Genomic DNA, 14537 nt, shown 5'->3' with positions numbered 1-14537 from the left:
TCTCCTCCCCCATCGCCTCTGTCTCCCCCTGACCACTTCCCTGGCCTTTTTCCTTGGGATTAATGAACCCTTCACCTGAAAGCTGCTTCCCAATAAACCTGCCTTTATATTCTCTAATCTGATTTGAATTGCCTCATTTAGCTGACAGAGAAATAACATTGATCACATGTGGACCCTGACAAGTGAGCAAAGAAATGTTCACACAAAATTTTTGTAATGAAAAGGGTGTACAAATATAGGCCTATGTATGCATATCTAAACATACAGGAAGATATTATGTATCAATTTATAGCTATAGTACAATGTGTCAATATATATCACAAAATTCATCCACCAGATGTTGACCATGGCCTTCTAATCAGCAACTTTTTCTCAATGTAGGTCCCTTTGGGTGGGGGGTGTACACATCCACAGACTATATTTTGATCATATTTGAGCTGTTTGGGGGGACAGGGTTTTGCTATGAGCCCTAAAAGTTACGGACCTCACTATGAGACCTGGCTGACTACATCTTGTGATACTGCCTTTCCATTTTGAGTGTTCTGACAACAGGAGTAGGCTGCTACTGCCACACACAGGGTAGGAAAAGCTACATACGACACCCCACTGAGCAACTTGTAAATTAAGGAAATTGCTAGGGAATCAAACTGAACTGGCTAAACTTCAGACTATGTCTTAAACTTCAGACAATGTCTTAGTATTTTGACCTATAGCTTTTTAATACTAGCTTGAGGCTAGGATATAAATGTGAAAGATTCTTTGCCTGTGAAGTAATTTTCCGGGCCCCCTCAAAAACAAAAAAAAACACAACAAACTCAAATTTTTCCAATTCCCAGGCATGTGATTCCTTATTAATCCAATCCCTAGTGGCCACCAAAAAAAGCTAAAATTATTTGTTTCTTCGAATACTGCCTTTTGATGTCTCAAGAAAAAAATGGTTGGGAGGCTGAAGAGATGGATCAGCACTTAAGGGTGTTTGTTGGTCTTGCAAAGGACCTGGGTTTGATTCCCAGCACCCACGTAATGGCTCACAACCATCATAATCCCAGTTCTAGGGGTTCCAACAGTCAGTATATATACATTCATTTGAACAAAACATATGCATAAAGTAACAAATAAAAATTGAAAAACAAAAGAATGCTTTGTTCTCTTTCTTACCAGGGTGGATTTAGAGTGTCTCTTTCCCACATTCCCACACTTAGATTTTGTCATGACTGTTCGTTCTTGCTTCTGCCATTGGTGGCAATAGATGTGAAGAATCCAACCAAGATACTATTTTCTTGGATAACTTCAAAGAAACATATATAAAATTTCCACCTTGTCTGCGCATATGAAATTGTGACTCACCTGGGGTTAATTGAGCCGATTATGAGCAGCTTCACCTGTCACTAGAGCCGAAATATCTGGCATGACTGGCTTTGCTCTCTGAGGGGAAGTTGCTCCCATCCTACAGTTGCCAGATCTGGCCTTTGTAAAAGCATGGTGTGAGCCTTTCACAAGACATGTTTACTCAAATGGGAGGGGACCCGGGAATGCTGGAGTAGTAGTTCAGTCTACAATTAAGTCCTGGCAAGATGAAATTACACACTGGGGAAGAGAAGAAAATTCCTTCTTACCACATAACTTGAGGCAGCAGTAATTAAGAAGGATGATTACCTCTCTCTATTTTACCCTTTCCTATTTATATGCTCAACCTTTACTCAAAACTCCCATTTACTAAGGAGACGTGGTTTTCCAGGGGTTTTTGTTGTGTGTAAACCTGCCCAAGGCTGGTTCAAATAAAAGCACAAACACACAGAGACGTATCTGCATTTTTTTATCTGTATAAGCATATCCCTTCCACAATTCGTTCCAGCTCATCCTAACCTTTCTCATCATTCTATCTTGGAATATTTCTCATTGGGAAATGCTCACCAACTAGTGTTTATAGTGTTTATAGTATATGTAGCCGACTTATCATGATGAAAAATATAAACTGTTTTGCAAATTCAGGCGTTTTCGGGGAGACGGACCTATTTGAATCAAGATTTGCATACAATATTGTTTAATCACAAGATTTCCATGTTTTTAGAAATGAATTGCTTGTCAATGTAAGAATATTTGTTGCATCAAATCGAAAACACACAGTAGGTGGCAGAACCGGGATATAAACCCACCTACTTCTATGGCCGCCTCTAATTTTAGACTACATATACCAGCATTCCTTGCTATACCTAAGGTTACAAACGCTGGCTTCCCAGAAACTACAACCAAACCCAATCAGACGCTGCTCCCTGCTTGAGGGCCAATGGGAGAGCTGTTGCTAACGTGTCTGTTGTATTTTTAGCTTTCATCCTGGTGGGCGGTCTCACAGCATCAGATGGAACCCTCTAGGGGGCAGGAGTGCTAAAAGGGAAGGGTGAAGTGAAGAGGAGCAAGTGTGACGCTTGCTGTCGCACAAGTAGTCCCAGGAGGAGCCCCCAGACTGACCAGCTTGGAATGTGGGGGATAGGATACACGCGCTTAGGAAACCTACCATCCTGGCACCGCGGAGTTTGTCCTCCCGCCCGGCATTTCTCTCTTGTCTAGGAAAGCGTATTTAAATCTCTATACCTCCATTGATCTCTGCTCTTGCCTAAATGATCAAGGAAAATAAAATGCACACAGTTCGTAACTGGAAACTTCCTGATGTCACCGCTCCACGTGGGTTCGGAGTCCACCGATGTACCAGAACTTTCAGGAACGTGGATTGAAGAATAGGGGTTGGAGAATTGGAAAATAGGCGAACTAAGACGGGGTGGCGGTTGGGGGAACAAGTACACAAGGCTAGGGGTCCTCCAGCCTAGTCTGACAATCTAGCTGTCCTATGATTTCAACCCGCGACAGGTCCTAGACTCCCTCATCTCTGGGCCCGCACTGTCACAAAGCCACAGAGTGGAAATAGAGTGACCAAGATCTGGGCCAGGGTGCACCTTGCTTCGCCGCCGGGTGCTATCGGACTGAACATCCTGCTCACCTTGCCAGGGCCCGCGCTTCTTCTGACTATTGCTAGAAGGAGCGCGGCTCTCATGCTCTCCCGTGCGAAGGTAGCTTGCCCCAGAGAGCACGAGGACTACAGCAGAGGGGTCGTGATCGCGCATAGCAAGCCCAATATCTGATTTTCCGGATCCAACTTTCGGGGCTGAAAGTGCATGATTAACTAGTGCCCCGTTCTTTTTTTCTGACTCTAGATCTTCAGGCACCCCTTCCCTCCCTACCCTTCGATCTTCCAGGTACCCACCATGAGGGCGACGCTGGTAAATTCAGGTTAGCCCAGACTCAGACCCAGAACCTTCCTGGAGGTGGCGTTGTGCCACCGTCTCCCCAAATTCAGAATGAACAAATCGGAACCCAGGAATGCAAGTCATGGGGACCGCCAGGACTGGAGAGTCATGCCATCTAGCTCTCAGGGAATTTTGAGAGCTGGAGCTGGGGATTGGAGCTCTCAGGGACCCGGTGATGCCAGCCGCTACCCACGACAGCCACTGTGTCCCAGACTAGTTACTAATGACCCACTGTGTGTCTCAGGCCGGTCCCTACCCTCCCCGAGCTTGATCTACACCGGTTTAAAAAAAAATCGTACAAGGCCAGTTCAGACTGCTTTGGGGTCTTAAGAGAAGCTATCGGGAGCTAAAGGGCTCAGAAGGATTCCGAGGGTGAGCAGCCCCGCTGAGGACGCGGCAGGGAGGGGTCTAGAGAAGGCAACGTGGAAAGATCGCTATTACACTCGCCGCAGAATCTGGAATCCCAACCTGCGACTGGGATGCGAGGGGTTAAAGGTGCCACGGAAGGAAAAGTAGTCCCGGCCCCGCCCCGGCTGGGCGGAGGGACGCATCACGCAGGGGTGGGGATAGCAGATCCATGCGCAGGGTTGCTGAGGGTGAAACTTTTCATTGACTTTGCTCACTTCGGGCCCGGGCGCGGGAAGGTGCAGGTCGTTAGGACTGAGCGTCGTGGGAACCGAGAGGCCAGGACAGGACCAGCCCGACGACCACATCCCGGGCTGGCCTCCATCCACCGCGTGACGGGTGCCATCCTCGGGGCCGCCATCCCCGCGCCGTCGCCGCCGAGCTCGACCTCCAAAAACAGCGGAAAGAATCACATGAGCTCGGTCCTCGTCCCTCTCTACCCTCAACGACGTAAAAGGACACCGTGGCCCTCAGCCTCGCGGCGCCCGGGAAGCTGAGAGAGAGAGACCTCCGTCCCGCGGCCTGCAGAGCGACCCTTCGCGGAGACCCGAGTGAGTGCGCGGGCTTGCGGGCGGGGGACGCCCACACTGGCCCACTCCCCTGCTGCCCCTCACCGGATCCGCCCCTGTGCCGCCCTCCATCACTCTTTGATCCTGGGGTACCTAGTTTCGAGTGCGGCCCTCTCCTGAGCGGAGAGCGTTTCCTCCTTGACCTCCTTCCCCATTTCTTCACGCCTCACTCGCTAGGTTTTCCTTGTTCCCCCAAAGAAACCAAACTCTGGCCAGAGTTAAATAAATTAGGGGAAGGGAGGGGATTCGATCCTTATTTTTCGGCTGCCTTTCACGTGTGCGGGGTGGTGCTTATTAACGCCGTCTGTTCCTGGCCCTTTGAAACCTGCGAGATGGGAAATTTGGACATCCCCTTTTTGGTGACAGGGCCGCTTAGTGGAGACTGCCCTTGGGTTGCCGAGCAAGAATTCATTGCAGACTGAGCTCTTTCTATACTTGTGTAGGAGGGGGGAAAAAGTACCCAAAGAGCCTGTCGGATAGTGTATTAATTGTGTTTGATCTCTCCTATTCCTAAACTTCCCCTTCTGTCGGAGCGGGGTGTACTCCGCCCTTGACCAAAATCTAAGGAGGGAAAAGGGAGAATGGACAGAGGGACAGTCTGCAAGCCGTCCCCTCCTCTGGGAGCAACCAGAACTTCACAAAGCAGGTTTTGGGATCAGCAGACAGGGTTTCCGGTGCCAGTTCGGTGGCTAGCCTTTATTTTATTTTTTTTTCTCCTTTCTATCCACCCTGGCCTGGAGTGGGTTTGGTTTCTCTTTGATTTCCTGACAACAATAAAAATCCTGTTGCTTGCCTGAGTGCCTACCCCCATCCCTCACTTAAGCACTAGGGAAAAACAGCTGGTGTGGGAGGGAGGATTAGGGAGGTTTAACACCCTGCAGGGGAGGGTTGCTGAGGATCTGGTAAGTCTGGTCCTAGGGTAGGCCTTGCAGTGGGAGGAGACTCGGAATTTCTAAGTATTAGAAGATGTCCAGGTTTCAGATGTAGGGATTTTGCTTGCCTCCCTGGGAACCTTTTCTCGGTTCCTTTACCTGGGTCTGGTTTCTCAGACTTGTATTAGAAATGGGGTGAGGCTTGGGCACTACTGGCTTCGGGCTTTATTGTTGACTGGGCTCCTCCTCACAGCTTTCCTAGGAATTTCTTTGGCCTGGCCAACAGGAATGGAGAATTGGATCAAATTCTTGCCGTTCCCTTCCTGGCTGTGAGGATGCTGGAGCCTGGCCTACTGGGTATTAAGTGTAAAGGGCTCGTTTCTCCTTGAATACACTGTTCCACCATCTACCACAGAGAGCGACAGTCCATTGAGATCCAGAGGCTGGGGACTGAGCGGTGGCTCTATCCATTCCAGCCCACCTGCTTCATCCAGGAAAAGCCCCTTAGTTGCAGAGCCCTGATTCAGTAGGCCTAGGAGGTTATGAAAGGAAAGAGGAGTTATTGGAGGCTAGCCTGGACAAGGACGTGGGGAGAAAGGATAGCCGGTGAGAGGCCTTATGGGCAGATTTATGCCAAACGTCTTTGGCGATGGGAGGGGGGGCGCCCACTCGCCGCAGCGCGCATGTGCATCGGAAACTTTTCCTGGGCTTCGGACCCTTGGCCAGAACCTAGTGTGGGGCATGCGCGGTCTATCAGGCTGGGCCCTCGCATAGTGCACAGGGAAGTGTAGTGTGCTCGAAAAGTAGGTCACGAGTCTCTACCCTCGCCAGGAAGCCATAGGACTACGTCTCCCAGAGTGCTGAGCGCGGTACCGCCTTGAGTGTACCGCCTTGAGTGAGACGAGCCTAGGGCCCCGAGATCACTAGAGGGCCCTTCCCTGGGCTGGACTCTTCTGACATGGCTCAGGTGGTCTGGAATGTCAGGGTCTAAGCCAATACACTCGTCACTGCAAATATCGAAAGGCCTGTGGTCTATATTGCCCATTGGGCCGCTGCCTCCGGGACAAGAGCTTAAGGACTAATCCCTGGGAAGCAACCTGAGCCTCCTTGCCTCTGCTGTCCACTGTTGGCTGTACTTCTCTTGACCCCCAGCCCCACACATTTACCTGAATCATGGAGACTGATTAATTATAGGATATTTGAGATACCTGGGTTTTTTATGGGGAGGTATAGATGCCTTTACCTTTCCTTTTCTACAACATTGCTTTTCCCCCCTAAAGTCTTGCTTTGCATTTTCCATTAATTTCTCCGGAATTAACATTGATGAAATCTTTGTGTAGCATCATGGCTCCTTCCTTGTCCAGGTTTCTTTCTCCTAACCACTAACATACACATCAGCACAAGGACTCTTGAGTCAATACTATACCAATGGCTATAGTAAATGGGAAGGAGGAAAAAGGTATTAGGATAGAATTTTGTTTCCTATATATCGTCGTTTAGGAAGGAGCCTTAGTACACAGCACAGGCTGACCTTGACTCTGCCTTAGCCTCCTGTCTGCTGGAATTACAGGCACCTGTCACACAGGTTGGCTCCCTTGCAACTTTTTATTACATTATCAAAATGAGATTTTACTATTAAACACGTTCTATTTTTGAGACAGTTTCTCCTCACTAGATAGTCCTGGCTAGCATGTTACTTGCTATGTAGACCAGACTGACCTTGAACTCACAGAGATTCGCCTGCCTCTGCCTCCTGACTACCACCACACTGACCTATTCAACACTGACTTTCTTTCTCTCTTTCTTTCTTTCTTTCTTCCTTTCTTTCTTTCTTTCCTTTCTAGTGTTTTGTTGGGGGGAAAAAAAAAAGACCTAAGTCCACTGCAGCTGCTTAGCAGATCTGTTTGCTCTTTTTTTGAAGGGTGGTTATTTCTAAGCTTCCTAATCTTAACATTCTTCCATAAATACTTTATATATAAGGACTATAATTTGCCCCTCGCTTTCTAAAAAACAAACTCGGCCCAAATGGTGGCTCCTATCTTTAGCTGAAGACAGGACGGTTGCAGCACGTTAATCCTCTGCTCCATAAGCTTCTTGAAGTCAAAATTAGAGTCTGAGCTGATAGAGCAGAGAATCCCATTCTGCTCGTCTGGCCTTTTTGTGAGGCTCCACACCGTAGCCATCTGGCCTGGCCTGTTCTCCAGTCATAGAGGGAAGGGGGCATTTTCTGTCCTTGTTTGTACAGCAGCACCACTGGGGTATAAACTGATGTGCAGTCTCGGTGGCTCGTGTCACACATACTGGTTCTCTAGGCAGGGCTGATGACAGCGCTTCCATTGTATTTTGGGGGTGAGAGGCTTATTTCCCAATGACTTTGGCCAACATTTAGAATGTTCCCATTTTGAGGCTGTACTGTTCAGGGGCACAGGGGTAATTAGGTGACAAGTATACAGCAAAATTTGAGGACATCTAGAAAGGTGCAGAAGTCCTTCTGGGTAGAGTAACTGAGAGGCTCATTTTAAGAGACTGCACAGTGCTTTTCAGACAGTATCATGTTGACATTGAATCTGTTTTACTTTTCAAAAAAGTCTCTGAAAACTCCATCTTCAACTGCAGGCCCTTTCCTGAGACCTGATGCAAACTTTCTCCTTTAGTCTCCTCATGTTGGACGCCGTTAGTGGACCACAAGGTGGACCACCGTAGTCCTTTCAAACCTACAGTTTATATTAACTTGTTATTTTTATATTTTCATATGTATATGTGTGCATGAGGGCAGGTGTCTGAGGAGGCCAGAAACATCAGATTCCCTGGAGCTAGAGTTCCAGGCTATGGTGAGCTGCCTGGTCCTCTGGTAGAGCAGTGAGTACTATTAACTTCTATGCCAGAAGAGGACATCCAGTCCCATTACAGATGGTTGTGAGCTGCTGGGATTTGAACTCAGGACCTCTGGAAGAACAGCCAATGCTCTTAACTGCTGAGCCATCTCTCCAGCCCCTGAACCTTCATTTTTAAACTGCCAATGCAAAAGGCATGAGTTGCTTGAACATAGGAGTTTTTGGTTTAGTTTAGCTGGCCTTGAACTGGTTTTTCTGCTTCTACCTTCCAAGTGATGAGTTTATAGGCTCCTATCGCCATGCCCAGTTCAAGCCTAGAAGTTCAAAGCCAGCCCAAGCAACATAAAGACCTGTGCCTCCAACCCCTACCCAGGGCACATTACTACACAGGGGAAAGCCTACACTCGGTAACTAGCTTTTTTGTTGGGATTTGAACTCAGGGCCTCTGGAAGAGCAGTTGGTGCTCTTAACCACTGAGCCATCTGTCCAGCCCAATTAACTAGCTTTGAGCTTTGCATCCAATGACCCTGATTCTCATCAACTATGTCCTGTTTCCTTTACCTTTTTTTTTTTTTTTTTTTTTTGAGACAGTCTTTTCTACTTAGCCCTGGCTGCCCTGGAACTCACTATATGGTCCAGGCTGGCCTCAAACTCAGGTATGCCTGCCTGTCTGCCTCCCAAATGCTGGGATCAAAGGTGTGTGACATCCCTTATTCTATTTAACCATTCTTCTCTTTAAACCTAAAATGATCCTAGAATCAATCTGTTTTGGTCATGAGTAGACATTTGAAGAAACTAGCAGACCTGTTTGGAGGCCAGGCTAAGGGGGAAGTCAGGATTCCCTAAATTCTGAGCAGCGATTTCTTTGTTTCTCAGACTTGGACTGAGGGTGACTCAATGGTTTGCTTACACTTGCTGCTGTAGATTGACTCTGCACGCACACACACACACACACACACACACACACACACACACACACACACCAGAGTCTCCTGAAGATTCAGTTCTAAGCATGCCCTTGAGAGCCCTGGGCCTAGGCCCGAAAACTAACATGAAAATGTGTTACAGTAAATGTTCATGAAACTCAAGATTCTCAAACCTAGTGTTAGTGCCTGGAGACTCCATTTGGAACCAGAAAGAACGCTAATCAAAAACGTAGCCCCAAGTCTCACACAGGACAGAAGATGCCCTTGGTGGGACATTGGCCAACCCTGTCTCTGATGAGGTCAGCAGAATGCTTTGCCTAACGGTCTAGCTAGAGACGTGCTCTGGCTTTGCCTTCAATAGAAGGGGCCTTTTCAGTTGAGTTTCTCCCAAAGCTGGAGTCTAGAAGCTGTCATTTGGGGGAGGAACGAGATTAAGATCATTGGCTTCAGGTCCTCACAGATCACCTTCCTGAAACTCGAGGCTTTCCCGGACGTAGGGAATAAAGCCTCAGTGGTATCTGCCTCTGAGAGAATCCCAAAATAACAATCTGAGTGTTTGTGCTGGGCCACCTCCTCTGTGCGGCTCTCCAAACACTTGATAAATCTGATCTGGTGCCGAGGACAGGTGGTCAGACGGTCCCTGGGAGACTGTGTGGTGATGGGTCCCCAGCTGGAAGCTGTAGGGTGATGGAAAATTTCTCCCCTTTGCCGTCCTCATCACTTTCGACCTTGCCAGAGCCGGTGGAGATCCCCTCAGGCCACACTGCTGCTCTTACCACCTTGCCAGCCACCAAGGCCTTGGTTCTTGCACTTTCCCTAGGCGGCCCTAGTCCAATAGTTCCTGGTGGGCTGGCAGATTGTGGCTATAAGATTTTGTCTTTTTCTGGAGGATCCTGGCCTTGTCCCCATTACTGGAGGCTGGATGGATATACACGCTCTGGTCACATGACTGGGATCTTAAATTGGCTCTGTAAACTCAGACTGAGCCCCAAAGCATGTACACCTATGGGGTGCAGGGTGGCAGGTGGATGTGACTGGAGTCCAAGCCCCAGAGAAAAGCTGGCAGTGCCCGAATCAGTGACCTGTATTTCGTTCAAGTTAAGGAGGGCAGCTAAAAAAATTAAAACTTATGTCTTCGCGAATGACAGTTTCAGGGCACAACTTGATGAAGACATTGCAGAGACAGCAAGAACCTTCTGCATCCAGCTGGACTGGGGGCCTGGTTTTATTTCTTCGTTATTTGATGTCATTCTTATACTGTACTGACTTCTCAAAACGGTAGAAAGCACAGTGCACTCCTATTTTTTTTTTTTTCCGGAGCTGGGGACCGAACCCAGGGCCTTGCGCTTCCTAGGCAAGCGCTCTACCACTGAGCCAAATCCCCAACCCCGTACTCCTTTTTTAAGTGCATACTAGGTACCAAGTACAGGGGAGAGTGCTATCCTTGAACCTTGGGTTATGGATGAGGAAACCAGGGGTTTCAAAAAGTGACTTGTCCAAAGCCAGCAGTGGCTGTGCGTGCCTGTAATCCCAGCACTCGGGAAACAGGAAGTAAGATCCCAGCAAGTTCAAGGCTAGCCTGGTCTACTACATAGCGAGTTGTAGGCCAACTAGAGCTATCTAGCATCAAAAAGGAAGACCCGAACTCACCAGTAGATCTGTGTGACCAAGACTGGTGTCTGCTGTGCTCTGTCACGGGTTACCCTGCTGGCACAGCTTGGGCAGTGTATGCTGGGGCCTTTCTACACAAGTTCACTGTGCTCCTCCCCTTTCTGTCTTTCCAGAAGCCTCTGGACCCCAGGATCACTCTCCTCTCCTGCTGCTGCCCGTGGCCTGTGCCCGTGGCCTGTGCGGGTTCTCGGCCTAGAAGAGGATCATGCAGCTGGAGATCAAAGTGGCCCTAAACTTCATCATCTCCTACTTATACAACAAGCTGCCCCGTCGCAGGGCAGACCTGTTCGGGGAGGAGCTAGAGCGGCTTTTGAAGAAGAAATATGAAGGCCACTGGTACCCTGAGAAGCCGCTGAGGGGTTCCGGCTTCCGCTGCGTCCACATTGGGGAAGTCGTAGACCCTGTGGTGGAGCTGGCTGCCAAGCGGAGTGGCCTGGCAGTGGAGGATGTGCGCGCCAATGTGCCCGAAGAGCTGAGTGTTTGGATTGACCCTTTCGAGGTGTCCTACCAGATTGGTGAGAAGGGAGCTGTGAAGGTCCTGTACCTGGGGGACGGTGAGGTGGGCGGTGCCCCAGAGCTGGACAAGGAGATCAAGAGCAGCTTCAATCCCGACGCCCAGGTGTTTGTGCCCATCGGCAGCCAGGACAGCTCCCTGTCCAGCTCTCCCTCACCATCCTTTGGCCAGTCCCCCAGCCCCACCTTCATCCCCCGGTCTGCCCAGCCCATCACCTTCACTACTGCCTCCTTTGCTGCCACCAAGTTTGGTTCCACCAAGATGAAGAAGGGTGGTGGGGCCTCAAGCGGTGTGAGGTGGGGGCTTGGCAAGGGCAGGCGGCCAGCAGCCACCGTCCCAGCAGCCTCGCCTGGCCCGCTCACCCACAAATAACCTGCTGAAGCACAAGAGCCTCTCTTTGTCTATGCATTCACTGAACTTCATCACAGCCAACCCGGCACCCCAGTCCCAGCTCTCCCCCAATGCCAAGGAGTTTGTGTACAACGGTGGTGGTTCGCCCAGCAGCCTCTTCTTCGATGGGGTGGATGGCCCGGGCACCAGTGCTGCCGCCCCCTTTGGGAGTAGCGGTGCCAGCACTTGCAACAGCAGCAGCTTCGACGTGGCCCAGGTGTTTGGAGGTGGTGCTAACAGCCTGTTCCTGGAGAAAACGCCCTTCGTAGAAGGCCTCAGCTACAACCTGAACACCATACAGTATCCCAACCAGCCCTTCCAGCCTGTTGTGCTGGCCAACTGACCATCTTCCTGTCTGCCAGGCCAGGAGCCCCCACCGCCACAGGAAAGAGAGAGGAAAGGCCAACCGAAAGAGGGGAAGCAAACTATAGAAAAGGATCCCAGTCTTCTCATTCTCCCGGCTAGGAAAACAGTTCGCCCAGGCACGGAGTAGGAGGGGCTCCGGAAGCACGGAGCGTTGAACTCGCTCGCCCTGACTCTTTCCCTGCCTGCCTCTGATTTCATCGGGTTGGTTTGGATTTTGTAACTTTTTTTTTACATGTAGTTTTCTATATGACATCTTTAATGAGTGGTTTCCTGTGCTAAGAGTGGCCCAGATGTGAATCGCTGCTCCCTCCTCCCTCCTCCATGCTCCTTTGGGGTTGGCTTGGGCTCACCCGGAGGGAAGAGCAAAAAGCTGGAGTGGGGAGAGGCTGGCCCCGCGTCCACGGCCCCCACCCTAGCTGTCTTCTCAGGCCCTGCCACCAAATAGGTCTGGCCCTAGCCTCAATTCCCTCTCAGGCTGGGCCACAGGAAGCTGCTGACTGGCCACTTGACACCCTCCCCTTAAAGCTACTGTCTGTGATTATAGGAAGGTTAGCACTTTCTCTAATGGAAGTCCTTCTCTGTCTTGTGGCCCCATCCCTTACCGGCTCTTGGCCTGGACGAGATCTATGCAGCCCCTTCCTCCAGTGCAGCCTTTCCCTGAGCCTGAGGTTAGGGCAGAGTTTAGAGTAGGGCTAAGTGTATGTTTTCATGTGTGCATTTATGCCTGTGCGTGTGTGGCTTGCTGTCATGGTCTCAAGGATTCCGAGCCACTCGGATCTTCCCTCTGTAAATGTGACCCTGGGTTGTATCAAGTGTTTATTTATGTACAAGGTTGGGGGATGGACCCAGGGTGGGTTGATAGTCCATTTGTAAGGCAGTATATGTGTGGGGGTGACAAGTGGCTAAGCCGAAGAAACCCCAGGGGAAAGCGCTGCATAAGGAACTGGGTTTCCAGACTGCAGAGGGATCTGCACTTTTGTTTGTTTTTGACCAAAAAAAAAAAAAAAAAGAAACAAAAAAACCAACTCTGAAGGGCAGGAGGATAGCCAAGCCTGATGCCTAAGAGGAGTCCCTAGACTTCAGCAACTCCGTTGAGGCCTGAGCCCAGGGAAGGGACGGGGAGAGAATTTAGTCAGCGCCCGTGGTGGGCAGTCCTGAGCCTTGAAATGAGACTGCTTTTTGGTCGTAAGTGTAAATGCGTTTGCACCCGTCTGAGAACTTCTTGGTTCCTGTCCCTTGCCATACTTTGTCTGCCCTCACCTAGCACTACTTACCTTGATGCTATGAGAGCTCTCCTGGGCAGACAAGAGAAGCCCCTGGTGCCCCGTCTTGCTCCATTCTCCCTAGGGACTCCCAAGTGGGAACTGCTGTGGCAGTGAGTTCAGCCCAGACAGACACTGCCAACCCCATCTCCTTGCATTGGGCACTTGCTCTACCTCCCCCAGCAGGGCGCGGCCCTGCGTTCTCAGCCCAGCACCATCTGTCCCCTAGTCTTCTCCAGCTTGCCCATTCTGGGCCTCCTGTTCCTTCATCCTTGGCACCCACACAGGTGACAGTCCCAGGTAAATAACCTCTGTGGGACAAGTTGGGTGTTGCCTTACCCCCCTTCCCACCCCTCCTCCCACGGGGACACAAGTACCACCTGCACCCAGCCAGCTTGTTTTCTCACACATGGGGAGCCTGGAGCCCAGCCCCTTGTGTCTTTTGAAATAGGAAGAAAAATGAGTGTTGAGGAACATGGCGCCTGGGCCCAGCTCAGTGTCTCAACGCAAATGTAGGCGTTTTCGGTTTTATTTTATTTTTTTTAAGAAAAAAAAAAAAAACAAAACAAAATAAAAAAAAAAACAAAACTCTGCACTAATTTACCTGGTTTCGTAGAAAAACTTTTTTTTTTTATTTTTTACATTTTTTGGTGTCTGTTTGTATTGAATAATTTGCTACATTTGTAAAATGTAAGAGGTATATATAATATATGTATATTTCTAATGTAAGAAACGTAATTTTTTTCTTTTCAAGATTTTTTCTTAAAAAAGAGGAGAGAAACCAATATTTTTTCAGGAAAAACAAACTTTAAAAAATAGGAACATAAAACCTTTTCCACCCCGCCCCCATCCTCTCTATCCCCTCACCCAGGAGCAAAGCAGAAGGTGGATCATCTGTCAAGAATGTCAGCTGTCAGTCTCTTTTGTGATGCTGTAGAGTCTATAGCTCTCCCTAGAGATGGGAGCAGGCCCTGAAGCAGCCGTAGAGAGGAGCCGGGAGCAGGGCGATGACCCTTTTTCTCTAGTGAAGGAGGAATGCAATCAAGACATTTTGTATTCAGAACGTTGTGCAATATTTTGGAATGAGACATTGGTGTGTTTAGAGATTTAGTTTCAAAAGATTGATCAAATCTGTACAGTTTATATTGTTCCAGATTTTTTTAAGTTTGTATTAAAAGCATGATATATAATAGCCTTCTGCCTCCTCCCAGCTTGTTTTGTTTCTGGGGTCCCTCTGAGATGGCCACTTCTGTGGGCCTCAGGAGACTGTTACCCTCACAGTGACTCACCTCTGGGTAGACGCAGTTGGCCTCCTATGCCTCTGGTGCACCCACTACCACAGTCCTTTCCCACAGCACAAACTGTTCTCTCGAGTTACGAGCAGGAGCCGTGTTGCTGCCACCACCCCACCCCTCCACCCCTGGTC

The 14537-nt window shown here is 49.3% G+C and overlaps 1 protein-coding gene across 1 annotated transcript; it reads left to right on the top strand.

Moving 5' to 3' along the window:
* The first annotated feature begins 3440 nt into the window (after positions 1-3440).
* Positions 3441-14306, top strand: Tob2 (transducer of ERBB2, 2). Its single transcript, XM_032918377.1, is given in 3 exon segments — positions 3441-4258; positions 10693-11389; positions 11391-14306. Coding segments are annotated over 2 exon segments (1041 nt in total). The 5' UTR covers positions 3441-4258; positions 10693-10784; the 3' UTR covers positions 11827-14306.
* The last annotated feature ends 231 nt before the right edge of the window (positions 14307-14537 follow it).

Source organism: Rattus rattus, chromosome 1, assembly GCF_011064425.1.
Source record: "Rattus rattus isolate New Zealand chromosome 1, Rrattus_CSIRO_v1, whole genome shotgun sequence".
In the NCBI taxonomy this organism is placed as follows: domain Eukaryota; kingdom Metazoa; phylum Chordata; class Mammalia; order Rodentia; family Muridae; genus Rattus; species Rattus rattus.
The sequence above is the reverse complement of the archived record's forward strand: the minus strand, read 5'-3'. Positions and strand labels throughout refer to the sequence as shown.